The 25588-nt window shown below is 54.1% G+C and overlaps 11 protein-coding genes across 11 annotated transcripts; 7 read left to right on the forward strand and 4 right to left on the reverse strand.

Annotated features, from left to right (window-relative positions):
* Positions 1 to 523: 523 nt before the first annotated feature.
* cyc8 (putative transcriptional corepressor Cyc8) lies at positions 524 to 3480 on the forward strand (the record flags this gene model as incomplete). Its single annotated transcript, XM_056660707.1, has 8 exons — positions 524 to 698; positions 756 to 1042; positions 1102 to 1281; positions 1337 to 1429; positions 1487 to 1643; positions 1694 to 1938; positions 2000 to 2614; positions 2665 to 3480. The coding sequence occupies 8 exons, from the start codon at positions 524 to 526 to the stop codon at positions 3478 to 3480; spliced, it is 2568 nt and encodes an 855-aa protein (XP_056507205.1).
* Positions 3481 to 4113: 633 nt separating this feature from the next.
* On the reverse strand, positions 4114 to 4944 carry NUU61_010183 (zinc finger protein; the record flags this gene model as incomplete). The annotated part of the gene is made up of 1 exon (XM_056660708.1): positions 4114 to 4944. The coding sequence occupies one exon, from the start codon at positions 4942 to 4944 to the stop codon at positions 4114 to 4116; it is 831 nt and encodes a 276-aa protein (XP_056507206.1).
* A 512-nt stretch (positions 4945 to 5456) lies between these two features.
* Positions 5457 to 7314, forward strand: rpL3 (60S ribosomal uL3 domain-containing protein; the record flags this gene model as incomplete). Its single annotated transcript, XM_056660709.1, has 6 exons — positions 5457 to 5517; positions 5704 to 5780; positions 5854 to 6020; positions 6097 to 6253; positions 6320 to 6993; positions 7059 to 7314. 6 exons carry the CDS (start codon positions 5457 to 5459, stop codon positions 7312 to 7314), a joined length of 1392 nt encoding a protein of 463 aa, XP_056507207.1.
* A 298-nt stretch (positions 7315 to 7612) lies between these two features.
* NUU61_010185 (uncharacterized protein) lies at positions 7613 to 8528 on the forward strand (the record flags this gene model as incomplete). Its single annotated transcript, XM_056660710.1, has 2 exons — positions 7613 to 8138; positions 8251 to 8528. The coding sequence occupies 2 exons, from the start codon at positions 7613 to 7615 to the stop codon at positions 8526 to 8528; spliced, it is 804 nt and encodes a 267-aa protein (XP_056507208.1).
* A 1252-nt stretch (positions 8529 to 9780) lies between these two features.
* NUU61_010186 (SKN1/KRE6 family beta-glucan synthesis-associated protein) lies at positions 9781 to 12024 on the forward strand (the record flags this gene model as incomplete). Its single annotated transcript, XM_056660711.1, has 6 exons — positions 9781 to 10403; positions 10462 to 10639; positions 10700 to 10801; positions 10855 to 11377; positions 11439 to 11916; positions 11973 to 12024. The coding sequence occupies 6 exons, from the start codon at positions 9781 to 9783 to the stop codon at positions 12022 to 12024; spliced, it is 1956 nt and encodes a 651-aa protein (XP_056507209.1).
* Positions 12025 to 12545: 521 nt separating this feature from the next.
* On the forward strand, positions 12546 to 13498 carry NUU61_010187 (uncharacterized protein; the record flags this gene model as incomplete). The annotated part of the gene is made up of 3 exons (XM_056660712.1): positions 12546 to 12693; positions 12775 to 12962; positions 13103 to 13498. 3 exons carry the CDS (start codon positions 12546 to 12548, stop codon positions 13496 to 13498), a joined length of 732 nt encoding a protein of 243 aa, XP_056507210.1.
* Positions 13499 to 14170: 672 nt separating this feature from the next.
* On the reverse strand, positions 14171 to 15920 carry NUU61_010188 (PDK/BCKDK family protein kinase; the record flags this gene model as incomplete). The annotated part of the gene is made up of 4 exons (XM_056660713.1): positions 14171 to 14384; positions 14517 to 15508; positions 15569 to 15717; positions 15809 to 15920. The coding sequence occupies 4 exons, from the start codon at positions 15918 to 15920 to the stop codon at positions 14171 to 14173; spliced, it is 1467 nt and encodes a 488-aa protein (XP_056507211.1).
* A 1312-nt stretch (positions 15921 to 17232) lies between these two features.
* NUU61_010189 (uncharacterized protein) lies at positions 17233 to 17520 on the forward strand (the record flags this gene model as incomplete). Its single annotated transcript, XM_056660714.1, has 1 exon — positions 17233 to 17520. The coding sequence occupies one exon, from the start codon at positions 17233 to 17235 to the stop codon at positions 17518 to 17520; it is 288 nt and encodes a 95-aa protein (XP_056507212.1).
* A 1100-nt stretch (positions 17521 to 18620) lies between these two features.
* ade13 (adenylosuccinase ADE13) lies at positions 18621 to 20585 on the reverse strand (the record flags this gene model as incomplete). The annotated part of the gene is made up of 9 exons (XM_056660715.1): positions 18621 to 18871; positions 18939 to 18996; positions 19059 to 19065; positions 19126 to 19204; positions 19258 to 19330; positions 19380 to 19496; positions 19552 to 20279; positions 20373 to 20459; positions 20534 to 20585. The coding sequence occupies 9 exons, from the start codon at positions 20583 to 20585 to the stop codon at positions 18621 to 18623; spliced, it is 1452 nt and encodes a 483-aa protein (XP_056507213.1).
* Positions 20586 to 20782: 197 nt separating this feature from the next.
* NUU61_010191 (EXO70 family protein) lies at positions 20783 to 22782 on the reverse strand (the record flags this gene model as incomplete). The annotated part of the gene is made up of 3 exons (XM_056660716.1): positions 20783 to 22161; positions 22227 to 22444; positions 22499 to 22782. 3 exons carry the CDS (start codon positions 22780 to 22782, stop codon positions 20783 to 20785), a joined length of 1881 nt encoding a protein of 626 aa, XP_056507214.1.
* A 308-nt stretch (positions 22783 to 23090) lies between these two features.
* Positions 23091 to 25566, forward strand: NUU61_010192 (putative phospholipase A2 (PlaA); the record flags this gene model as incomplete). The annotated part of the gene is made up of 2 exons (XM_056660717.1): positions 23091 to 25465; positions 25515 to 25566. The coding sequence occupies 2 exons, from the start codon at positions 23091 to 23093 to the stop codon at positions 25564 to 25566; spliced, it is 2427 nt and encodes an 808-aa protein (XP_056507215.1).
* Between the last annotated feature and the right edge of the window lie 22 nt (positions 25567 to 25588).

Genomic DNA, 25588 nt, shown 5'->3' on the forward strand with positions numbered 1-25588 from the left:
TTTTTGTGACGGCCTGGAGCTGCACAACCACTAGCGCCTTGGCGAATTTCACCTGTCCACAGCCCCTCGACTCTTCCTTCTTCTCTTTTCCCCTTCTCTTCTCTCCTGACCAATTCCTTCTTTCCCCCCCTTCCCCTTCTCCACCCGCTTGCTCCCCCCCCCCCGGTCGCAAACGGGTGTCTTCTTTGATTCTTCCTTTCTTTCCCCTTTAGCGCGTCTAGCCCAGCTATCCCGTCATCCCCCGTCATCCCCGAGATTGGGTGACTATCGCGCGATCAATTCTCAACACTCAAGATCAGATTTTCACCGGTCGGACATCTTGCCATCTCATTCCTAGTTGCTTGTGGGACACCATAATCGCAGTTTCTGGTGTCCTGGAGTCGGCCGAGAATTGGACACAACTGGGATCTAGGCGCGATCTCGTACCGTTCGGGTGTGGATTGCATCATTGTGTCGCAAAGCTTCCACCTCGGGTCGCAATACAATTTCGGAGTAAACTACGACCACTCTGTACTGAAGAACCATGTCTCATACCCAACCGTCACCCACTGTGGGGGTGGCCCAACACCATCCCCATCTCGCTGCGCATGCCCAGGTCAATGGCCATCTCCAAGCCATCCCGCAAGGCCAAAAGGGCCCCCCGCTCAGCACCGGCCAGAAGATTGCTGCTCTCAATGAGCAGGTGTGGCTGCAAATAGGTATGGGATAATTTTTGATCCTTTCGTGCGACAGCCCGATACTGACCCTCCTTGCAGGCAGCTTGACGGAATTGATGGGGGATCTGGAGGGTGCCATGAATGCGTACGAGCAAGCCCTTCGTCACAACCAGTGGTCTATCCCCGCCATGAACGCCATTTCGTGCATCCTGCGCACCAAGGAGCAATTCCCCAAGGCCATCGAGTATCTTCAAAACATTCTGAAGCTGGACGCGAATAATGGAGAAACTTGGGGCAGTCTGGGCCACTGTCATCTGATGATGGACAACTTGCAAGAAGCATACACCTCGTACCAGCAAGCGCTCTACCACCTTCGTGATCCCAAGGTTGGTTCCCCACTCCTTCTGGATTTTTGTGACAGGGCTGATAGAGAATGATCTTCTAGGAACCGAAGTTGTGGTACGGGATTGGTATCCTCTATGATCGCTATGGCTCGCTCGACCATGCTGAGGAGGCTTTCTCTCAAGTCATGCGCATGGCTCCCGATTTCGAAAAAGCCAACGAGATCTACTTCCGCCTGGGCATTATTTACAAACAGCAACAGAAATTCAACCAAAGTCTGGAAGTATGTAAATGGGACACCCTCACTTGTTCTTGTTGTCTTTCTAACCTCCCTCAAGTGCTTTAAATACATCGTCAACGATCCGCCGCGTCCCCTTACCGAAGAGGATATTTGGTTCCAGATTGGCCATGTCCACGAACAACAGAAGGACGTACGTCAAATCCTTAAGCACCCAAATGCCATTGATGTGATACTGACCAATCTTTAGTTTGAGTCTGCACAAGCTGCCTACCGACGGGTTCTCGATCGCGATCCCAACCACGCCAAGGTGTTGCAACAGCTCGGATGGCTGTATCATCAGCAGAGCAACAACTACGCGAGCCAGGAAAAAGCCATCGAGTACTTGGAGAAGTCTGTCAGCGCTGGTAAGTTGATCCTTGCCTTGGTTGGTTTGATCCCGCTAACCCTCCACCAGATAACACGGATGCCCAGAGCTGGTATCTTCTTGGTCGGTGCTACATGTCACAGGCCAAATACCCAAAGGCATACGAAGCCTACCAGCAGGCAGTCTACCGTGACGGACGTAACCCTACGTTCTGGTGCTCTATTGGTGTCCTTTACTATCAGATCAATCAGTACCGCGATGCGCTCGATGCGTACTCGCGTGCCATTCGCTTGAACCCTTACATCTCGGAGGTCTGGTATGACCTGGGCACTTTGGTGAGGCCTTTCTCTACGAATACACTGGCTGCGATCGACGAAGCTGACTGAGTGATTCTAGTACGAATCCTGCAATAACCAGATTGCGGACGCGCTTGATGCCTACGGACGTGCCGCGGATCTTGATCCGGCCAACGTCCACATCAAGGCGCGCCTTCAGCTACTTCAGAGCCAACTGTCCGGGTCGGCGCAGAACAATGCTCCCGCCCCACAGCCGCAGGATGTTCACCCCCAGGCATATCAGGCCCCGGGCGTTGGCGCTCCTCCGGCTCCTCAATGGGGCGCTCCGGCCCCGGTGGCCCAGGCGCCCGCTCCCCCGAGACAAGTGGCTGAGTGGAGTCGTGGTGTCAGTGAGCTTCCGCCGCAGGGCCACGCTCTGCCGGCCAACGGCGTCGACCAGCGTGATATCGCCCGCGCCCCCGGTCCTGCTCAGCCCCCGAGCCCCCGACAGGAGCCCGGCCGCCCGTTCCCGGATGCCCGCGCCCCTCGCTCGCCGAAGATGGGCGGTCCTCCCGCATACCCGCCGCCGCACACGCTGCCTCAGCTGGCCAACGCGCCAGCCCCTGGCCATGAACGTGCACCAAGCGGCGGCGGCGCCTTCGGATCCGCGGTCCGAGGGGGTCTTCCCCGGGCCCTGGCGGTGCCCCCGGGGCTCCTCCTAATGGCGGTGCGGCTGGTAGCGGTGCTGCGCCTCCTTACCATCGCCCTTTTACTCCCCCGACCGAGATTCGTCCCATTCGTGACGAGCCGCGTCCCTCCTCCCCCGGGTCGACCTACCCCCACCAGCAGTACCATCATGGCCCTACCGTGTCGACCCAGACCCCCAACACGACGGGTATTGCTTCCGGGGCCCCGGCCCCTCCTTCTGCCGTGACCGCCGCGGAGGCGGCCGCCCGCGAACGTGATGATCGCCCTGCATCCGCCATGAAGCGCGGCCGTGAGTGGGAGAGCGAGTCCGGCCCCGTGAAGAAGCATGCCAATGAAGAGAGCCGGGCGCGTTTGGATGACCAGCACAGTCGCCGTCCCAGCCCACCTGCCCGTATGCCCTCTCCTGGCCCGATGCAACGGCGTAGCTCGTCCGAGGTGCGCCGTGAGGATGCCCGCCATGCCAACGAGAACTACCACCCATCCGAGGCCGCCCACCACCCCCCCACTTTGCCGTCAATCCAAAACGTGCCTCCCCATGCTACGGGAGGACCCAGCCTTCCCCCAATGGCGGAGGGTGCGCCCCCCGCACCGAACGGTCCTCCTTCCGGACCTCCCTCGGCCCATACCCCCGTCAAGGAAGAAGCGTCTCGCCCAGAGGCACCCTCCTCCCACGAACCGCCCGCTCGCAAGATGGACGTTGACGAGGACTATGATGATGACGCAGATGAGGAGAAGAAGGCTGCTCCCGCTGCCAAGGGTAGCCCCAACGGCAGCAATGCCGGCAATGCCGCCAACGGTGCGGGCACTGGCGGCCAGGGTTCCCCCCATCGAAGGCTGAATCGTCCGCATAAAAAAGGATTCTGGCCATACGAACCGTGTATGTCTGGGTCGTGACCAACCATTCTCCGGGCCATTACTTTTGCCCCGCTTCTCCCTCTTGTTCTTTTTATCCTCTTGCAGTGTGTGATGTACGGTATGAATGTGCGAGTATCATTGACGGTCGGGGTAAGCGCGTGCGCTGAAGGGGTCATGTCTGTATTCGTTATCTTTTTTTTGTTCGACTCTGACGAATTCTTCGTTTCCTTTTCCCTGTGAATTTTCTCCCTGATGTACTAGGCATCTTTTCTAGCAAATTCATTCTCCGTGTTTTAATACTATTGTCCTGGATTTTGTAGTATGTACTGTGTAGGATCAAGCTGGGTATCTATAATAGCTTCGCTGTGCAAGTGAGTTAAAAAAAAGAAAAAAAAATTATCTTAGCTAATTATTCCATGCTATTGTTTTGAATCCCTGAATCCACATGTGTCTGCAATAACTTCCATTGCACTTTTTGTCCATCATAGCCTTCTAATTAGCCTAGGTCCCTTATATATATATTGGACATTCTATCTGATATATTACGATATTTTTTGTCATGTTTTTTTGTCGTATTTTTGTTATTTATTTGTCATTCTTTCCATACCAGCAAGAATCGTAGCAGGGCGTGACTCATGAGCAACTAATCATACAAGCTAACCTCGGAACGCTTCAATCCTTGCACTCTCGATGACCATGGCCAAGCCCCTTATCCAAACTCTCCTGCTCCCGCAGAACACAGGCATCGATAAATCTCTGGGGAAGACTGACAAGCCTCTCCTTTCCTGGCGCTGCGAGAATGTGCCCTGCCTTGCTAAGGTACGCCGCGGTAAAGGTTGCCCAGAGCTGTCTGTCGATGTCCAGCTCCATCAGAGGAAGAGGAAAGTACGGGTCGTTTTCAAAGAAGGCCACAACGAGATGCGAGATTAGCGAGTCCGGGTCTTCCCACCCGACCTTCTCTTCCCACATGTTACAGAGATTGAAATCAAGGACCCACAAGCGCGTAGTGCGGCGCTTGAAGTTGGCTCGCATCAAAGAATCGACATTGCTATGGGGAGACATCGCAGCCAGTTGCTCCCAAGTCAAGTTCAAGGAAGATGAGATATCCTGGGTGTAGCGAGCATCTCCTTCACTACCAAGAACAAACTCAACTTCATATCCATCGACATTAGCCGCCCAGTGGATGATGGCCAAGGCTTCCCCAATCCCGGCGGCATAAAGTTCGACTGGTAGATTGAGCTCGACCACCTGGTCTAAACAGAGGTTGTAGTTGCGCAAAGTGAAATTGGGTGCGAGCGGAACTGTAGCAGGCAGACGACGGCCTAGGTAAACACGGGCCAGGCAGTCTCTGTTTGTGGCACTGGCGCTGACATGAGCCTGGAGGTGTTGCGGGCAATATTTGGTGATGAGTGCCTCGCGAGCAATCTTTGGAAGCGGAAGAATACCCTCCGTGATGAAAGCCATCGCCGGGAGCGGTGTTGACTCAGAGCGGTGTTGACTCATGACCCTCAGTGAATAATGGCAGATGCTCAGACCACCACTGCTGGTCATCTTTTGGGACATAGGAAAACATACGGGGCACGCGGCATTCGGTTTCTTGTTCTTGATCGAAGGCCCAGCGAACTTGGAAGTGGGCACGAAAATGGCCCCAAAGGGCATTCTCATACGCGCGCTTAGATACCTTGATCACGTAGCCTCTGCCCGGTCTTTCGAAGACAAGTCCACACTGGCCAAAACCAATAACACGGCAACCAACAGCTAGCGCTTGCTGGTTTTGGTTGGTGGTGAAAAAGGAAGACGTAGTGCTGATCACCGAACAAGGAGACAGGACTCTCACGAGGATGTTGTCGGGTGAGATGTTTTCGGGGAGGTTGAGATTATATTCCAGAATTTCATTATGCTGCCTGTCGAGCAAAGCAGAAAGCTGGTTCGTAAGTTCGATGTCGGCGCGTAAAGACGATGAAATTTTGGACGTGGCCGACCCACCAATCGGGTTCTGAAAACGTCGGTATGCCATGGCCGCGGGAAATGAAACTGGAAAAGAGATGTGGAAGAGAAGAGAAAACGAGGAGAAATGTTAGTTGATGGAAAGAACTGCTAGAGTAGATCATGGATGGCTGCCTAATGATTGGCTGACCCCGCCACTTAGTCAGATGGAAATGACCCGATCAAACCACGTGATACAGACCACTCAGCACCCGTCTCAGGGCTTGCGCTTAACCCAAACAGGAAAGCTCGCTTAGGGCCCACACACTCGTTAAGCGTGCAAAATCAACCTCCGACACTTTCAGATCGTCCCTCTCACCACCTCGACGACTAACGACATCCAGGGTCAAGATGTAAGTTTACCCTTGTGGAATGGCCATAATTGATCACTCCGAGTCTCATTGCTAATCCAAATTCTGTTTCTAGGAGTCACCGGAAGTACGAAGCGCCTCGGCACGGTTCGTGATCAACTTTATCCTGCGACATCAAAAATTCGACCTGGTTGTGTGTGGTATACTGATTTCTCCCTCTATAGGCTCCCTTGCCTACCTCCCGCGCAAGCGCGCTACTCGCCACCGCGGAAAGGTCAAGAGGTCAGTTTTCCCCGTTTTCTTGTGGGAATTGCAGATATTCTGGAGAATTTGTATACTGAGACTTTTTGTGCGACAGCTTCCCCCAGGATGACCCCAAGAAGCCCGTCCACCTGACGGCCTCCATGGGCTACAAGGCCGGTATGACCACCATCGTCCGTGACCTTGACCGTCCTGGTGCCAAGATGCACAAGAAGGAGGTTGTTGAGGCCGTGACCGTCGTCGAGACCCCTCCCGTGAGTGACCTGCATTTCTTACCCAAAACCCGCCTGCGCTTTACTGACAATTTTTTATCTTTTCAGCTTGTCGCCGTTGGTGTCGTCGGCTACATCGAGACTCCCCGTGGTCTCCGCTCGCTCACCACCGTGTGGGCTGAGCACCTGAGCGACGAGGTCAAGCGCCGATTCTACAAGAACTGGTACAAGAGCAAGAAGAAGGCTTTCACCAAGTACGCCAAGCAGCACTCCGAGGAGAGCGGCGCCTCGGTTACCCGCGAGCTGGAGCGTATCCAGAAGTACTGCACCGTCGTCCGCGTGCTCGCCCACACCCAGATCCGCCAGACCCCGATCAAGCAGAAGAAGGCCCACCTCATGGAGATCCAGGTCAACGGTGGCTCTATCGCCGACAAGGTTGACTTCTCCCGCAACCTCTTCGAGAAGACCATCGACATCGACAGCATCTTCGAGAAGGACGAGATGATCGACGTCATCGCCATCACCAAGGGTCACGGTTTCCAGGGTGTCACCAGCCGTTGGGGTACCACCAAGCTGCCCCGCAAGACTCACAAGGGTCTGCGTAAGGTTGCCTGTATTGGTGCCTGGCACCCTAACCACGTCCAGTGGACTGTTGCCCGTGCCGGTCAGATGGGTTACCACCACCGTACCTCGTGCAACCACAAGGTCTTCCGTATTGGCAAGGGCTCCGACGAGGGCAACGCCTCGACCGAGTTCGACATCTCCAAGAAGAACATCACTCCGTATGTTTTACACCCTTAATTTTCGCTCATTACCCAAATCATGACAACGGCTAATCCATTTATAGCATGGGTGGCTTCGTTCACTACGGTGAGGTCAAGAACGACTTCGTCATGCTCAAGGGCTCCATCCCCGGTGTGAAGAAGCGTGTCATGACTCTGCGCAAGACCCTGTACCCCCAGACCAGCCGCAGGGCCACCGAGAAGATCGACCTCAAGTGGATCGACACCTCGTCCAAGTTCGGTCACGGTGCTTTCCAGACCGCCGAGGAGAAGAAGGCCTTCCAGGGTACCCTCAAGAAGGACCTTATCACCACTGTTTAAGGTGTTGGTCGCTGTGGGTGTTAGTGCAACGTATTTTTTCAGTTCAATCAAAAAAAGCGAATACCTTCATGATGCGTGCGTAGACATAGATTGTGTGTGTAGTGAGTATCGACGTCAGCAGCCAGACATTCCAAGGGTGGATGGATCTGGCATTGGTACTCGATCTATTATCAACTGGTTGCAACGGACTACACTCTTCATCCCTGAAAAATTTTGCCCTATTGGCGAGGGATATCCTCCAGCTCTGCCAACGTTCTCTTCATCTTTTGCATTTCCATCGACGGGAAGCGGGTGCGACATGCGACAATCTATCCATTGCGTCATCCCACCCCTTTCCAGTCCAGCTTCACCTTTCCCAGCAGGAAATGGCGCGCGTCTTCTCGCACGTCTGTCTACACGGTCCTCTGGATACGCTGAACCTCTTCTGCTGAACCAGTCTCGCCTCCTGCATCCTCGATCACCACCCGAGCGTGTGCCCAACCTCGCACGGTCGCAGAAAGCTACCCTCTTCCCCACAAACCCACGACTGCAACCAACTACTTCGTCCCTGACAGCGTCATCACCCTTTTCAATCTCGTCTGTCGCCATGTCCTCTGACGACGCTTACATGTCCTTTCTGAACAAGGCCAACGCCGACCTCGATGCCGGCCGCGCGCCGCAGCAAGGAGGTGGCACTGTGCGGACCGAGACCGTGCATGCCTCGGTGTCAATCCCCGCGCCACTCCAGTCCGTCGATGCATACTATGTCTCCGAGACGGATGAGCCGTTCGAGCCTGTCGCACTGCGGTGGGAGGGCGCGACGCGGGGTACATGGCCCAGTGCCGGTACGTACTACTGCAAGCTCCATACCCTTTTCTCTTCCTCTCTTTTCTCCTTGATAGGGGTAGCAGGGAGAGTAACCATAGAAAGACCTGTGCTGACCCAGTTTACTCCTAGATCAACTCTCCGCCCTGATTTCCCCCGACGCCGACCTCACCCAGGGCATCTCGACCTTATCCCCGTCCTCCTTCGATCCGAAGAATCAGTATGCCTCCGCCCTGCATGCCGTGCGGGCCGCAGCCGTCGAGCAGGCCGCGGATTCCGATCCGTCCGGCGTGGATGTCAAGGTGTATCGGGTGGAACTCACTAGCACCAAGCTCGAGTACTGGGTGCTAGCCCTGGCTGCACCGGAAGGGCGGCTCGTCGGACTGCGGGCCAAGGCGGTTGAGACGTAGAGGCAAACGGCCTGGTGTCCCCTGGTATAGGGTTAAGATTGGGAAGAGAATGCGTGGGATTGTTGCCAGTTCCTTGGATCTACAGTTGGACCAAGCAATGTACTGTATTTGGCGCCTTGAATGCCGGGTTTCCCGACTGGGATCAGTCCCCAGATCTCCGAGTGCAAGACTCGGTGCCTTACTCATGGAAGATACAGGAATGTTCAACCAGGGAATCATTGGCTGAGGTTATCCTGACAGCTTCTATTTGGGGAAGGCTTCGGGATACGGCATTCTTAGGCCTAAGAGCAGGAACGCGTGTTCGAGAATGGGATTCAAGGCCATTGCGGTTGTGACAGATGTAAAATACGAAATTCCTTATGAGCGTACATGTTTATATCGAGAGAGTAGATGTGTAGACATTGACCGCTTAGTAGATATCGGTGGTGTGTCCATCTCGCCGAATTGTCCGCTTCAACATCTCACAACACAACCGTGCAAGGACCACCCTCTCCATCGTACATCCAAGGTCCAGAATGATGCCGATCCCCGTATGCCGGATAACATTCATGGTCCATTCCTCGCTGCCCTGGGGGGGGGGGGGGGGGGGCAACGGAAATGCCTCACCCTACGATGGCTCTGGCTGGGACAATCGGAAGCCAACGATGCTGGCCACACTAGCACTGCCAGTCCACCTGAGAACCGGCCATCAGAATAAAATTGGAGCAACTTACAGGCTGAGCTGAGCAGTGTATTATATTCTGATCTACAGTCCACCCAAAATCCGCCTGTTGAGGCATACACATACCACAGGTGGTCGCCCCTTGGGTCGTTGTCATTCCTGTCCCCTCGTGCACCCAAACAATACCCCTCGGGACATCTAGGCTTTGTTTTTCACCTTTGGGCTGCATGCTTTCTTCCTTTTGCTCCCAGATTGTTTGTTTTCCGCCCAGGGACGTTGGATGCGATCCGATTTGTCCTGTCCACTCTTTCGCCTCGATATAGCACAGGACGACAGCGCAGTATCAGTGCCACCTCTTTCTGTCTTTACCGCTGGAAAGTTGTGAGTGAAGTGGTCGAGTGACGGACGGGACTACGGGGGAAGAACAGCAGCATCCATTACAGCCCCAGACAGAAGCACCGAATCGCCTGCCTCCACAGACTGATGCTCAACGGTCCCTCGTACGGCGGACTCGACGGCAGGAAGCAGCACCTGATAGGCATTGCATTCGACGACTGACGGATTTTGGGGATTTGTGACGACCATTCCCAGATGTCTGACCAGGGTTCAGAAACCTCAGAACGACGTGTTATGCCTCACATCCGACTGAATTCGGGCAGCCAGGACCCGTTCATCAAAACTAATGAGGGCTACACGCCGCTCAACACGCGGGTATTGCCGCGGCCGCTGACGCCGGCTCCCGATCTAGGCATGGCAGTGGGTGCTCAGGGCATGTCGCCGTATGGCGCTGCCATGGCGCCGGAATCCTCAGAGTTCCTGCTGCCACCCAAGCTGCGGCCAACACAGGGAGTCGACTCGGAGCGGCCACGATCACCCGACCGTTGGTCCGCGGGTCGCTCGAGTATGAGCTCAATCAGTCGGGATAGTGCGTTTGTATTCAGCCCATGCGAGGACTCGCGGGCACCATCACACTCTGAGAGTGACGAATACGATGTCAACACGCAGACGGTGTCGGAGAAGTTCAATATTATGCCGACAGATGGCCTGCTGTTGTTCCCTGAGGACGTGGAGAAAGACGACTATCTGCATAATCCAGACCCAGCCGACAAGGACCGCGACTGTGATATCTGCAATCGACGAGGGATCGTCAACGTCGGTGGCCTCGCTTTCTTGACATTAGGCATTCTGACCCTATTCATCGGCTATCCTGTCATGTAAGATTATTGTCGTCTCACCTGTGAAAAGCAAAACTAATATGAGGATCGGTCACAGAACGTGGGTCAAGGGAATGCTGAGTCCGGAAGGCAACTGCAAACCTGGCGACACCCTATGTTTGGATGTGGGCGAGCGGCCATTGTTGAATAACATTCGAAAGGGCTTGATTGACCCTGACACACCGAAAGAAGCCATGACCAAAATATCTGAGGATGGCAAGGAGTTGAAGTTGGTGGTGAGTTTAGCACGTCGCAGTATCTCACCTTAAATCACTTACTCAAGCTAATTACATTAGTTCTCGGACGAGTTCAACATGCCTGGTCGCACGTTCTATGATGATGACGACCCGTTCTTCCAAGCCGTCGACCTCTGGTATGGTGTCACGGCTGATAAAGAGGTTGGTTTCTTCGACTTTGAGACTCTAGTGAGTTGAATACTGACTGGTAGTAGTGGTATGATCCCGACGCAGTGACTACGACCGAGGGAGTCCTCCAGCTCCGCTTCGACCACTTCGAGAACCACGAGCTACAATACCGGTCCGGCATGGTCCAGAGCTGGAACAAGCTTTGCTTTAAGGGTGGTCGTCTCGAAGCCAGTATGTCACTCCCGGGTGACGGACACGTCGAAGGGTTTTGGCCCGGTTTCTGGGCAATGGGCAACCTGGCTCGTCCTGGGTTTGCTGCAACAACAGATGGCATGTGGCCGTACAGCTACCACGACGGATGCGACGCCGGTATCACGCCGAACCAAAGTTCTCTGGACGGCATCAACTGGCTGCCGGGCATGCGTTTGCCTGGATGTACTTGTCCTGGGTCTGACCATCCGTCGCCTGGACATGCGCGTAGTGCTCCGGAAATCGATGTGATCGAAGGCAGCACTGCTCCATTGGATGGAAAGTCAGGACTGTATGTCGGAAGTGCGTCACAGAGTTTACAGACGGCGCCATTCGATCTCTGGTACATGCCTGACTATGGTACGTGTCTATCATAATGAGGCTCATCGATTTCACCCAACTAATCTCTGTCAATTTCCAGATTTTGCCGCTGTCTACGATCCCCGTGTCACGGAAATCAACACTTACCGCGGTGGCGTCTACCAGCAAGCCCTGTCTGGGTTGACCAACCTGAATACGCGGTGGTACAACGGCACAGAGTACCAAGTGTACGCATTTGAGTACGACCCCGGCGCCAAAGGCCATGTGACCTGGTTTGTTGGTCCCGAAAAAACATGGACACTAGATGGGCGAGCCATTGGGCCGAACGGGAATATCGGACAGCGCATGATCCCGCTGGAGCCAATGTCTCTGGTGATGAACCTGGGCATGGCAGACAACTTTGCGCCCCAGAACCACACCATTCGCGAGTACATGCCAGCGTTCCTGCGCTTTGATTATGTCCGCATTTACCAGGACCCTGACGACGAGAGCGTCACTTGTGACCCGCCGGGCTACGAGACTACCGACTACATCAAGGCGCACAAGAAGGCGTATGAAAACCAGAATCTGACCACCTGGTATGAGTTATTCCCACCTTACTTTCATTTCCATTCACGGTGCTGATTGCTTTCAGGGATGATGCTGGGTACCACTGGCCCAAGAACGACTACATGCACAAGTGCTAGCCTAGTATCACTATAATCGTCCGTTTTAGCGGCATTTTGTTTCGGCGTTGTCGGGGTTTATCTCTCTTCAATAAACTCTTCTAGCTATGTTCATGGCTATTTCTTATCTCTCTCGCGTGTAGTGTGTAGTCTTGTTCGTACTGTGGGGGCACCCAGCTGAGGGGGCCCCAAAAAATACTGAGCGGGCCCCAAAAGTCGGCGTAATATTCCACCGATTTTTGGGGCCCGCTCAGTATTTTTGGGGCCCCCTCAGCTGTAACCCGGTACTGGGGTATATACCTCGACGGCTTAGGGTTGGATGACTCAGCCTCCGCTTCTTTCATCGACATCACCGCGTCGATCAGCCATCGCCTTGCACATCTCAGGATTCTCCCCCAGAGGTTGCCTGTCTGTATGACCTCCTAAATATCACCTGCTCTTTGCGGCTGCCTCATCCATACAATGCCCGAGTGAATACCGCCAGTAGAACCCTCCACCGGGCGTCCCTTAACTCCACCTACTTCTCATCACACCTCCTCGCCATGTCTGCGCCCAACATCGTCCCCATCGGCTCAGACTCAGAGTCGGATTTCTCCGAAGGAGACATGTCCGAAGGTGGCATGCAGCTCGATCCGCCCAACCTAGCACACAGTGAATTCCTGACAGCGGGGGTGCCGGCTGTGTCTGATGGTAGGTGGTTGTCCCCATTCTCCACATGTTTATATATCGACCCTCCGTGATATCATCTTGTTGCTTGCTGTCATTCACGAGCTCACGAATTACAAGGCACTTATTCAACTGTTGCCCCGGACCCGTTCTCGCCTTCGTATCTCCGCTCCCAAGCTCGAGCCGACCGAGAGGACCGCCAGTCCCAGCATATCCGCGAAGAGAAGCATGCGGCGCTGGCGGTGCTAATGAATCGAGAGCTGCTGCTAACGCATGCGCTGAGTTCGCGCGAGGTATTTACTTACCCCTCACATACCCTTTAAACATACTATCACTCTGAAAATCACTATTATTGACATATTGCTTCTTATGACTCTGTTTTCTTTTTTTCTTTTTCTTCTTCTTACCCTTATATATCTAACCCACATACCAGACAATCCCCCAAACCCGCCGCCGCTTCTTCGCAAAACTCATCGCCCCAGACGACCCCGCCGAGGCCGAGAAGATCCAAGCTGAGCGCTTCGTCATCCCGTCCTCGGACTCGGGCGACCTCCCCGGCTCGACGACCGCCGGGCCCAGCAACGCCAGCGTCCGCGGCGGCTGGCCGGTCCTGGTGCCGGGGAAGTACCACTGGACCATCAACAATGATGTCTCTGGCTGGCGGAATCCGCGGGCTGGAATTGGGATTGGGACTGGGGCCGGTGCTGTGCGCAAGGCTCGGGCTGGCGGGTCCAGATCGGCGTCTGGGTCGGCGGCTGGGTCACGCTCGGGGTCTCGATCTAAGGCTGGGTCGGCGTCGCCGGCTCAGAGGGCTGTGTCTCGGTCTTGAGTTGTTTTCTTATCTTGTCCTGTGCTATTTTCTCCAGGGAATGACGTCTATTCAGGGAGAGGGGAAAATCATAGCGAGATTTTGTTTATACTGGGCTTCACAGGTCTCCTAATGCAGTATGATAATTTCTTATTCTTCCAAGGTACATGAGAAAATATTCCTTCTTCAGAACATCTTGTTGTACGAGACTCTAGTATCTAGAAAAAACAAATCATAATATCTATATGTACACCGGCTTGGCGACATTTCTACTGCACGTCTTGACAACTTAACATCCAATACTATTTATACTCGCTAAACAATATCAACAGGCAAAAGTACTGTACAGAGACCCGAATCAAGCCCGTCTAGGTCTCAAGCCCAGAGGGCGAACCAAAGATCTGAGAGGGTGTGAGAGTGAAAACAATGGGTATCATCGAGTAACGCGAACCAAAAAGGGGATTTCTGGCTTTTGCTTTTTGTTAGTTCCTTCCCATGGTTCATCCAAAAATGAGACACCAAGGCAAGAAAACAAAAGAAACCCGTGGGGTGTGTTGAACTCATCTTCCACCAAGAAAATGGCCACCATCATGCAGCAGCCGAGAGCGAAAGACGGACAGTACCAACGAAGCCCAGGGCGAGAAAGCCGGTATGCGATTAAAAGCATAGCGGAAAAGACACAGAAGAACTCCGTCACATCTCTTCCTCTCTCCGAGGCTGTTCCAGCTGGAAAAGACTCGCCGCATCGCCCACTTGCTTGCGCTCCGACACTTCACGAGTGCGCATACGGGAGCGCAGGGCCTGCACATTCATGGGCGTCAGTCCTCGAGATGGCGCGGGGGTGGGCTCCGGTCCGATGTAGGAGGGGTGCAGACGGTGCGAGGTGGTGAACCGGACCCGGCCATCTCTCATGACGGGTAATTGTCATTGCAGAGGTTCCGAGCTCGACGAGAGACGATTAAGATGGAGGTAGACGTCGGTTCCGTATCTAACGGTGTCAGTATAAGTGTAAGAAGGGCAAAAGAGAGAACAGACTCACCCCTCCATGCTGATCAGCTTCAGGTCTCCCCCAAAGTAACGCGCATACAGCCGACTAATCGGCAGTCCATACCCGAACCCGGCCATGGGAGCCTTGAAGTCGCTCTTGTCAAAGTCCGGATCAAGGTTAGGGGTCTGCTCCACGGTCGTGTACATGTACGTCCACACCAAGGGGATCGCCGACCGCGGGATGCCACCGCCCTCGTCCGAAACCTTGATGGTGATGTCCTCCTTGCCTTCGGCCACAATCACTTTGGTGACGGGAAAGTCCTCTCTCTCAGCACCGTGCTGCTCGACCACGGCACGCAGAGAGTTCTTGAGCGTCTCAAACAACATGTGCGACAAGTGGCCCGGCACATACATGAAGTTCAGGTCGTCCTTGCACACGAGCTGCACCTTGGGCGCCTCGAATAAACCATAGTAGTCTTCGCAGACGAACCGGGCATTGTCAATGGCCTCCAGCGCAATGTCACGGACGTTGGTCTTGGTGCAAATGATACCGACGTAATGAGCGTGTTTTACGTGGGTTTGTTCCGTTAATGTAATGTGCTGCCCAATCAGCATTCGGATCCCAATTCGCGACATGTAAAACCGGTCGAGGAAGGATTGAACAGTCGAGTCGATTTGCATTCGCTGCCGTGCCCGTTTCCACTCGAGGATGCCCTGGGCGACCGTCGTCACGACGCTGTCGTGTCGCCGCTTGATCTGCTGCAGTGTTTTGGCAAATCGTTGGTTGTAATCGTTCAATTCGGGAGGCCAGTCCGCATGGTCGTCTGCGGGGACGAAATACCGTCGTGCCGATGTGGGCGCGGCTTTCCCGTTCCCGTTGCCATTGACGGGTGCGGGCGATGAGCGGTACTGCCCCTCCCGCACGCTGGGATTCTGGGTGGTCTCGGAGAGAATCTTGGACGCCCCGCCATTCATGCGACCTGGTCGCAACAAGCGCGACTTCACCTCTTGAGTCAGGGAGGGGCGGGGGAGGGTGATGATTTCCTGGTCACGGTCAGTGATATTTTTTTCCCCCACCGGGGTTCCGATGTGGATGAGTCATACCTCGAAGGACTGCGCATACCAGTCCTGGACTTTTTTGATGGAGGGCATTTCACTGAGCCCGTCGGGCAATTCGCCTAGATCCTGGACACGGTGCGCAAGGCGGATCGGGAGCTCTTCGGAAAGAAACTGCGAGGCGCGGAACAGGGTGCCTAGAAGGAGGTCAATGTCAGTTTTGTAAAGCGCCAAAGCAAGAAAAGGAAAGAACATAGAATAACAGCTCAAAAAAGTGATCATTCGTACCGGTCGATGGGCGATCACCAAATTGGACCATCTGCCTCAGTGAGACCCCGGTTGCGGGGAAGTTGGCATAGTGCCTGATGGTTTCCATCAGCCTCTCCGACGGTTTCCACATGGTGTGGGCAAATCAGGCCGGACGGCCTGCGGTCGAAATGAAACCGTCCTGAGAAGAAATGACAATACGTTGAATGGTGGAAGGCAATTGAGTTGCAAGAGTCGCAGACTACGGAGAAGTGAAAGAGAGAAAGAGAGAGAGAGAGAGAGAGAGAGAGAATGAGTAATGGAGACCCGGGGGATTTTCAACTGCCGAGGTAGAGCGTTCCGGGGGGTCTCCACTCACAGGGTCCGGCGTCGGAGGAAACACAACCGAATACAGGAAGTTGTCTAGTGACCGGAAGTGAAACTCTGCATGAAGAGTTTAAAAAGAAGCAAATTGCAGAGGAAAGCTGTTCCTCGACACAAGACCGAAAGGAAAAAGAAGAGGAAGAGGAATGAGGGGAAAAGGGAAGGGGTCACGTGCCGGGGCAAAGGAAGAGGATTCGGATGGATTCAAGAAATTCGAGAAATACACAAGAAACACAAGAGACGACAATGGAAAACGATGGATCTGGAAAATCACTGATCACTGTGGAAGCATCACAGTGGCAATGATCATGGGGTCCGAATGATCTTCCATGTGGGAACCGCGACCCCAGATTGTCCTTTGCCCGGGGATGTGTAAGTGTGCTCTGTTACTGTCCGATTATCTTCAACTTTCTCCTTGGTCCTCGGTCATTGGCAATGATATTCTACACACGGAGAATCCCTCCACCTTACACGCCAGTTCTCACCGATATGAGTGGACCCTTGCCCCGAGTACCTGGGTGTGCAGCGTACTTTTGTCCGATCGTCCTGGCTGAACACTGGAAATCCTCGCAGGAGGAGCAGTGGAGGTGCGACCTTCGCGGCTATGGGACGCCAGTCCTGGATGATGAACTGTGCAATGTCTGGCTATTGGGGATCAAGAGTCTCCACCATGGAAAATTCTTGACTCCACGAGGACCCATGATGATGCAACGCGTTCTTGTCTGGCCGTCAACTAGTTCGCGTCGGGAGTTCATTCGCTGATCGCCTCACCCGACAGCAGCGGATCCGCTGGAGACTCAAGATTCCCTTTTCGAGCTGCTGCTGTTGTGCAATTGCTGCGTCTGACTGGCCCGTCTTGCCCCTCTCTGGTTTTTTGTGCGGTAAAATCTGGAATTCCCCAAAGGCGCTTGTCAGGCAGATATCTCGTGCGAAAGGGAAAAATTATTACTTATGTAGCGGAGCCCTTAACCCCGACGACTGGATTTTCTTTTGATCTTCTTCTTTTTCTTCTTTTTCTTCTTGTCTTGCTCCTCTCTCTGGGTGGTCTTGTTCTTCCTTTCTTTACTACTTCCCCCCTCATCATGTCTCGCCGTCGAACATCATACAGCGAGCCGATGAACGAGGCGTTCGCATACCCGTTCGCGCAGTCCAACGGCCACCCGCAAGCCCCGCCTCCCCCTCCACGTCGCGGGCCGATCGAAGGCCCCAATGGCCGTCGCTTGATCCGCCGCGTCACCTGGCGCTCGTCGACCTACAAATTGATGGCGTCGCTGTGGGTGCTGGGCGTCTTGTACATCCTCTGGCTGATCCGTGACCTGTTCTACTTGCCTTCTACCCCGTCCGAGTCCAGTCCGCCGGCCGATGAGTGAGCGATTTTGGGAAGTTGGAAAGGGGGCTGTTTGAGGAGGGATGAGTCTGTTTGAGAACCGGGAGTATTCCTCCTTCATTTGTGTCTCGATCCGTTTCCTCCCCGTCTCGCCCCCGCAAGCTTTATCCGCTTGTGCCAAACTCGTCTTCTCCGAGATGCGCATACCAAGCCAACCGACCTGGCGTAGGGAACCACCGAGTGATTTCGAGGGGCAATAATGGTTGGAGTGGGAGAAGAGAGGGAGAAAAAGAACCGCAGAAGCTAGTTGGGAGTTTCTTATCTGATGTGGTAAGTGGTGGTTTGGGGAAACGGGAGGACCATCTCTGACATCCATGTGGATCTTAGGGATTCGAGGCGAACCGCGACTCGCGCAACGCATATAGATATTCTTTCGGTGCATTTGTCCATTAGCGTTCCATTGCATTTAGCCGGGGAGATTAACTATTTCTATTTCTACTTCTACTTCTATTCTCTTCATCTCTTCATCTTTCTACCTCTCTCTCTCTCTCTGTCTGTTGTCTATGGCATAGCCGTGTCCTATATCGTACATCGCAGACCTTGTATCCACAAGGATTGATGCCCAAGTATAATGTTTCCGTTTCTCAATCCCGCAGTTTAGCACCGCGGGGAAGCAGGGAAGTGGGGCAGGAGATCCAATACATGAAAGGAATCGAGGTTCAACTTTCTTCTCCCCTACATCTATGAATACTCTCCGGCTTGGTCCTACTCTCTCACCCCTGGGAACATTGGCGCTGTATGCTGACTATCTGCCGAGACCATTGATGAATGGTCTTACCTAGGTATAAGCTAGAAAGGCCAGGACATACATCTACCGGTCGGTTCTCAGACAATCAGTAATAGATCTGTTCTGATACCAAGGCTCGTCATATACCTGAGAACACAAAGGAATCAAGTAAAAAGTAATTGCACAGCGCGTATATGATCTGTCAATATACACCGAGATCAACTCATCAACTCCTGGCTTCCTTCTCTATAGACATTGCTCCCCTGGGAACCAAGGTTCGTCGCCGACTTTTGTGTGGTTATCCATATCTTTTTACCTCCTCAGAAACCCCTTCTCATAGCCCATTCCTATACAATTTAAACATGCAGAGAAGAGGTCTCCGCCTTGGAAAGATGCTCCGCATACGGCTTGAGGGCCGCAGCCACCTCCGTCGTCGTGAATTTCTCCACCTGCTGCGGAGCGCGGCCGACAAAGGTGCTGGCATCGAGGAGACTTTCCAGTTCGGGGATGATCGGGTCGAAGAAGGAAGTGTGGCGGATACGCTCGAGCAGGTCATTGTCTTTGCCGTGCTTCTTGACATTATCCGCGGCTTGGTGGGAGAGGACACCTGACGGGGAGGAACAACAGTCGTTAGGAGAGAACGAAGAGATTGATAAGGGAGGGGGAAAACGTACGGATTTCCTCGTGGGCATCTTGCCGCGAGAGACCCTTTCGGACACAGGCCATAATAATCTAGGGTAGTTAGCATTTTGGACTCGAGTTTGCTATGACGGTCAACATTGCGGCGAGCTTACGTTTTCACTGCGAAAGAGGAAGAGTTTGTTAGTATACCAAAACAGAAGATTGAAGCAGCGGACTCACGTTGCCATGAAAGGAAGCTCGTCGTAGACTCGGCGCTTGATGACTTCCGGGTAGACGACAAAGCCGGAGGTGACGTTGTCTAATGAATGTCAGTTTGGTTGCAAGAAATCCAAGAATATGAAGTAGACGCACTCAGAAGAATGAGACAAGCATCGGCAGACAGGTAGAGCTCCGGAATGCTGATACGACGGATAGCACTGTCATCCTGGGACTAGTCAATAACATGTCCAAATCCACCCTTGAAGGTTACTCACCAGAGATCGTTCAAACCATTGGGCCGCATAGGTATCCAAGGCATCCTTGGGGAGGTTCTGCAGGTGGCGTCCAAGCGAGCACAGACGCTCCGAGCGCATGGGGTTGCGCTTGTAAGCCTAACGATCATTAGCCGCTGCGATGAACACCACGCGCCTGCAAAATAAAACCCACCATTGCGCTGCTGCCAATCTGGTCTTTTTCAAACGGCTCCTCGACCTCTTTGAGCATAGCCAGGTGACGGATATCAATACCGATGCGCTCGCAGGTGGAACCGAACGAGCCCAGTGCATTTCCGACATCCACATCAATCTTGCGCGAGTAGGTCTGACTGGAGATGATAAAGGCCGACCCAAACCCGGCCTTCTCAGTCACCAGTTCATCCAACTTTTCCACCTTGTCGTGGTCGCCGCTGAAGATCTGGAGGAAGGAGGCCTGAGTTCCGGTGGTGCCCTTGACACCACGGAAACGCAGGTCGTCGCGCGCACGCTCGAGGTTTCGCAGATCCATCAGGAGGTCCTGAATCCAGAGACAGGCTCTCTTACCCACAGTCACCAGCTGGGCCGGCTGCCCGTGTGTGAAGCCCAGACACGGTAGATCCTTGTACTGCTGGGCAAACGTGGAGAGCTTGCCAATGACCACTGCCAGTTTTGGAATAAGGATGTCAAGACCCTCCCGCAGGAGAATCAGGTCGGCGTTGTCGGTACAGTAGCACGAGGTAGCTCCCCAGTGGATGATGCCAGCTGCCGACGGGGCGACCTGCCCAAAGGCGTGGACGTGGGCCATCACATCGTGTCTCCGGCGCTTCTCCTCCTCGGCGGCAACCTGGAACTCGTCATCTTGAATCGTGGCATGGGCCTTCATCTGCTCGAGTGCCTCGTCGGTAATCGGAAGCCCCAACTCTACATTACATCGATCAGTCAATCAAATGTTTACTTTTCCCCCTTCCCAATACGTCCGATGTCGGCCGTGCAGCGATGCAAAGGTCAGCGTACCTTTTTGGGACTCCGCCAGCCAGATCCACAAGCTTCTCCAAGTCGAGAAACGCTTTCGAGGAGAGAAGAGGTACTTCATCTCCGGGCCTATCAATTGGGCGTTAACTCCTATCGGGGCATTCCTCGGGCGTCACTCCCCGTCGGGAGGGAGCAATACTTACTCGAATAGCGCGAGTTAAGAGGGGTCTGGTAGACATCGTTGCTCGCAGACATGCTAGCGGGACTTGTCTCGGGCACTCGAGAAACGAATTGAGAGAACAATCAGGAACCAAATCAAAGCACTGTGGGAAATTTTGCTCCAAGTGGCGGGGCTTATCAGTCACGTTATCGGATATACATGCCTGAGGCATCAAGAAGCATGATCACGTGGATATATAGAGCATTGGATTAGATCACAGTGAAATTGGCCACTAATATAACTGTGCCAACTGTATTGAAAGGCTGCCCTTGTCATACTTGATGTACTTCCCCCGACCCTTATCGATCTCATGGTACCGATCGTAGAAGCGCGCGTACAGCGGCTCGAGAACGGCCTGCAGTTCCCGGGCCAGCACGGCGCGTACCTCGCGCTCCATGTGAAGAGTTTTGTGCCGGGACACCATATCATCAAAGCTCGCGTTGAACGATTTGAACTTATCCTTGATCGCATCCCGGTCCTTTGACGACAAAGTCTTGACAATGGCACTGGAATCCACAATACCTCCCGAACTAGGCCGCGCCCCAGACCTGGAGGTGTATTGCACGTCGAGAAGAAATTGGGAGGTTTCCTTCCACGCATCCAGATATGTCGAGGTTGCGCGCTTGCGGAATGTGTCGATTCTTGCAATGCTGTCGGGTGCCCCGAGATAACGCGCCAGTTCTGGACTCTGTCGGATCGATCGGTCGACAATACAGAAGACATTCGACAAAAAGACACCCAAAGCAGCCTTGGATCGATGGAAGCTCCGACCTCGTGCCTCTAAGGAAGCCATGAGAGCCTCGATCATGTCGAGGATGAAATGCGAGAAAAGGGTGCTGCTATCGGGACCTACGTCCAACGGCGCTGTCCCAGTGTTCGACCTGGAGCGCCAGTTGCCATCTCCCAAGGACGTTAAAATGGAGGCCAAGGGACCCGAGTAGCCGGTCAATGTAGTGAGGGAACTCATCACTTCATCCACAAGCGAGACTGACCCTCCATCTGGAGGAAGCCCCGTGCTGTTGGCTTTGCGCTTTGTTTCCTCGAGCAACTCGGAGAGCGATGACTTGGCGGTTTCGCGTACCGGTCGCAGAGCTTCTATCAGGAGACTCTTCAGCTCGGCTGTCTTAGCGTCGATCCGGTATGACATGGCCGTCACAATCTCAATTATTTCGAAGGCCAAGAAGCAGTCCGTCATCAAATTCGCCTTGATGTACTGATTGAGTTCCCGCAGCGTCTTCGAGTATTCCGCCATGGCCGAAAGGAAGGTGGCCTGTAATGTAAGGCCTTGTTGGTCCGGGGTGAACAGATGCATGATGATGCCATGTTCGGTGATTATGAAGGCCTCTAGCGCCTTGGAATAAATTCCAATCCCATTGGTGCCTTGTCTGTAAGGGCCATCGGCAGCTCTGCGCTTCACCGTGTTAAGGGAGGCAAGCGAAAGATTGTGCAAGCCCGAGGTAATATATGGCCCGCGCACTTCGGCGTACACCTTGAGCGCGGGATTGTCTCCTTTACCGCGTTGCGGTCCATGGACGGATGCGGAGCCGACCGCAGAGCAAAGGGGTGTCAATCGCGAGATTGTATCGTCTGGGATGGATGGAAATGGGATGCCTTAGCGAGTTTTGTATTAGCCACTGCTTTATGTCTGGCTGTCCCTCACATGGCAAAATGCCTACTTTTGGTCAGATAGTGTAGAGGTTCAACCGGGGTGATGTGCTGTTTCAACTCCGTCCGAAGCATCTCCTGCAGTTTTGCGCTCGCAGTGTTTAGAAGAGAGTTGAAATCTGCTATCGCTTTCTGATTGGACCGCAGATTCGTCGTGTTGAGGTCAACCAGCGCTTTTTCAACACGTTTCATCGCCGAGAGGTACTGTGATAAACCAGAGCTCTGCGGTCTGGGAATTTGTTAGCTACTGCATAGTGATACTGTGAACATGGTGAGAACATACCCTGCGCGAATGATGCCCTCCTCTCGGCTCTTCGCATCGAGAGGCTGGCGGAGACGGTCGATGGCATCGTTGACCTTGTCGATATTGCTGTTGGTGATTTGCAAGGACTGAGTGTTGCTGTAGATAGGACCAATGGCCTCTTTGACAACCTTTCCCCCTGTCTCCAGACGCACCATAGAGCCTTGGATCTTCTTGGTGAGTCGGTTGAGCTTTTCGAGGTTGGCGTACAGCACCTCCACCTCGGCGCTCTCCTCGGCATAGTGGTTATTCTTCGGGGCCACCATGGTGAGCGGTTCGATTCAAGACAGAGAACACGCAAATACAGTGATACCAGGGCCCGTCATGTCTCCTCGTGGGTGGGGTAGACTGGGTGTGTGTTTCCCTTGCAGCGCGATAAGCTCCCCGGACGGTTCTGTTGTCCCATGGTCGGCACTAGTCCCAAAGTAGCAACGCCGGCCCGTCTGACGACCCGGTGTCACGTGGTATTTCGTCATGACAATCGAGCAAGTGGCCTGGACAAGCACAGGCAAGAATCCTCGGCAATGGATATCGCTGCATGTGGATTTCTTCCTCCTCTCACTCCATCATCAAAATGGGCGCTGCGAGAGTATCTCGTCTGCGCTGGACCGTCCCTCCTGCCGCCTTAGCGGCATACACGGTGGGGGAATTGGCTCAGAGCAGACCCCGGAATCGACCCGAGCAATTAGCTTACTTCACTACCTCCGCTGCTCGCTACGATGTTGATCGGGACTCGCATTCCAATTTTCCGTGGCATATTTCAGATAAACAGGGCAACCAGGCCCCTCCTGACGATGCATCTGTCTGGGCCAAGATTATCCACAAACTTGACGATGTCAAGCATACTGTGGGGACAGGAGAGTGGGGGGAGCTGGGAGAAAACATCACGAACTACATTGTCCCCGACTGGGCACGATTACTGCCAGCAACAGCTCAAAAGCTGCAACGAGAGCTTTCATTGGCCCCTGGCTCGCTGGCAGACGACATCTGGAAGGAAGCGCAAGACCCAGAACTCAACCCGGAGATCCTCAGGGATGCCAAAGTGCGGGTGAGCGGCGATCTCTGTACAGAGGAACAGACATTTAGGCGGAATCGGCAACAGCATTCTGTGAAGGCATTGGCATTCTACCTTGATATTCCCGAGGAGGACATCCACCCGGATGATGTGCCAGTCATTGCGATGTGTGGCTCGGGAGGGGGCCTGCGTGCCCTGGTCGCTGGCACTGGGTCCTACCTCGCGGCGCAAAATGCAGGACTATGGGACTGTGTCACATATACCGCTGGGGTCAGCGGTAGCTGCTGGTTGCAGACTCTCTACCATTCCTCCATCGGAGGCCAGGACTTCAACAAACTTGTCGACCATTTGAAGAATCGTCTCGGTGTACACATCGCATTTCCACCAAAGGCACTTCATCTGCTCACGACAGCCCCGACCAACAAGTACCTCCTTAGTGGGTTTGTGGAAAAGCTCAAAGGTGACCCCGGCGCAGACTTCGGGCTGGTGGATATCTATGGCCTGCTGCTTGCAGCACGCCTTTTAGTGCCACGAGGAGAACTTGGAGTTTCGGATTTGGATCTGAAGCTGTCTAGCCAGCGCGCCAATCTTTTGAGTGGGGCTCATCCGCTTCCCATCTACACTGCGGTGCGCCATGAGATACCCGTTCCTGACGACCAATCTAAGGAGCATGTGATGCCCGAAAAGCTCATGAGAGACGCAAGAAACGAAGCGTGGTTCCAATGGTTTGAATTCACACCATATGAATTCTTTTGCGAGGAGCTCAATGCTGGAATTCCCACTTGGGCGCTGGGACGGCACTTTGATGCAGGCCATAGCCAGCTCCCTCCGGGGGAATACCCCATTCCTGAGCTGAGAGTCCCCGGCTTGATGGGTGTCTGGGGCAGCGCTTTCTGTGCAACGCTATCTCATTATTATAAAGAGATCCGACCATTACTCAAAGGCCTGGCCGGGTTTGGGGGCATTGATTCTCTTATTCAGGGCAAAGATAAAGACCTGGTCCGAGTTCATCCCATTGACCCCGCCGCCATCCCGAACTATGTCATGGGGATGAAGGACCAGCTTCCAGCATCTTGCCCGGAATCAATCTTCCACAGTAAGCATTTGCGTCTCATGGACGCGGGAATGAGCAACAATCTTCCCATCTACCCCCTTATTCGGCCCGGACGCAACGTCGACGTAATTGTCGCCTTCGATGCATCGGCCGACATCAAGCAAGAAAACTGGCTTTCTGTTGTGGACGGCTACGCTCGCCAGCGAGGCATCAAAGGCTGGCCAGTTGGTGCAGGTTGGCCTAAGCAAGAAGAAAGTCTTGAGGCCGCCAAAGAGGCCTTGCGAGAGCCCCAGGAGATCACCGGCGCACAGGTAAATGAGAAAATGGCCAAGGCTCAAGATCATGACTGGCCTCTGGACAGCGGTCTGCCCGGCTCCCCCAAGACCAGCCAGTCCCATCAGGGGAAGACAGGCGCCGCAGACTCGGATTTGGGCTACTGCAACGTCTGGGTCGGCACAAAGGAAGAGCGCATCACCGAAGGGGAGCCGCCGCCGTCCAAACGCCTCTTCTACCCCCAGCATACCGATCATTCCGACTCGGACTTCCACCTCATGCGCCCCGAAGCCGGCATCGCAGTCGTTTACTTCCCTTTGATTCCCAACCCATCGGCCCCAGATCCACCGCCGGCTTCTGCCCCTGCAGGTCCTCGCGCCGCCGCTAATTCCTTGCGGCAAAATAGCTCGAACACCAAAGATCCGGCTCAGCCCCTCGCGCCGCATCCCAACTCGATTGATCCCAATGTCGATGACTTCTTGTCCACCTGGAACTTCATCTATACGCCCGAACAGATCGACTCGGTGGTTGGTCTCGCCCAAGCGAACTTCGACCAGGGCAAGGACCAGGTTCGCCGCGTCGTGCGCGCCGTGTATGAACGGAAGAAGTCAGATCGACTGCACAAAGAGTCCCAGGCTCGAGAGCAGCGGATCAAGAGAGGAGGAGAAGGAAGATCGCAAGCGCATGGAGGGATTTGTGCCCTTGTAAACAACCTGATAATAGAGGGGCT

The sequence above is a fragment of the Penicillium alfredii genome (genome assembly GCF_028826965.1).
Source record: "Penicillium alfredii strain IBT 34128 chromosome Unknown utg000012l_segment0_segment0, whole genome shotgun sequence".
Taxonomy (NCBI): domain Eukaryota; kingdom Fungi; phylum Ascomycota; class Eurotiomycetes; order Eurotiales; family Aspergillaceae; genus Penicillium; species Penicillium alfredii.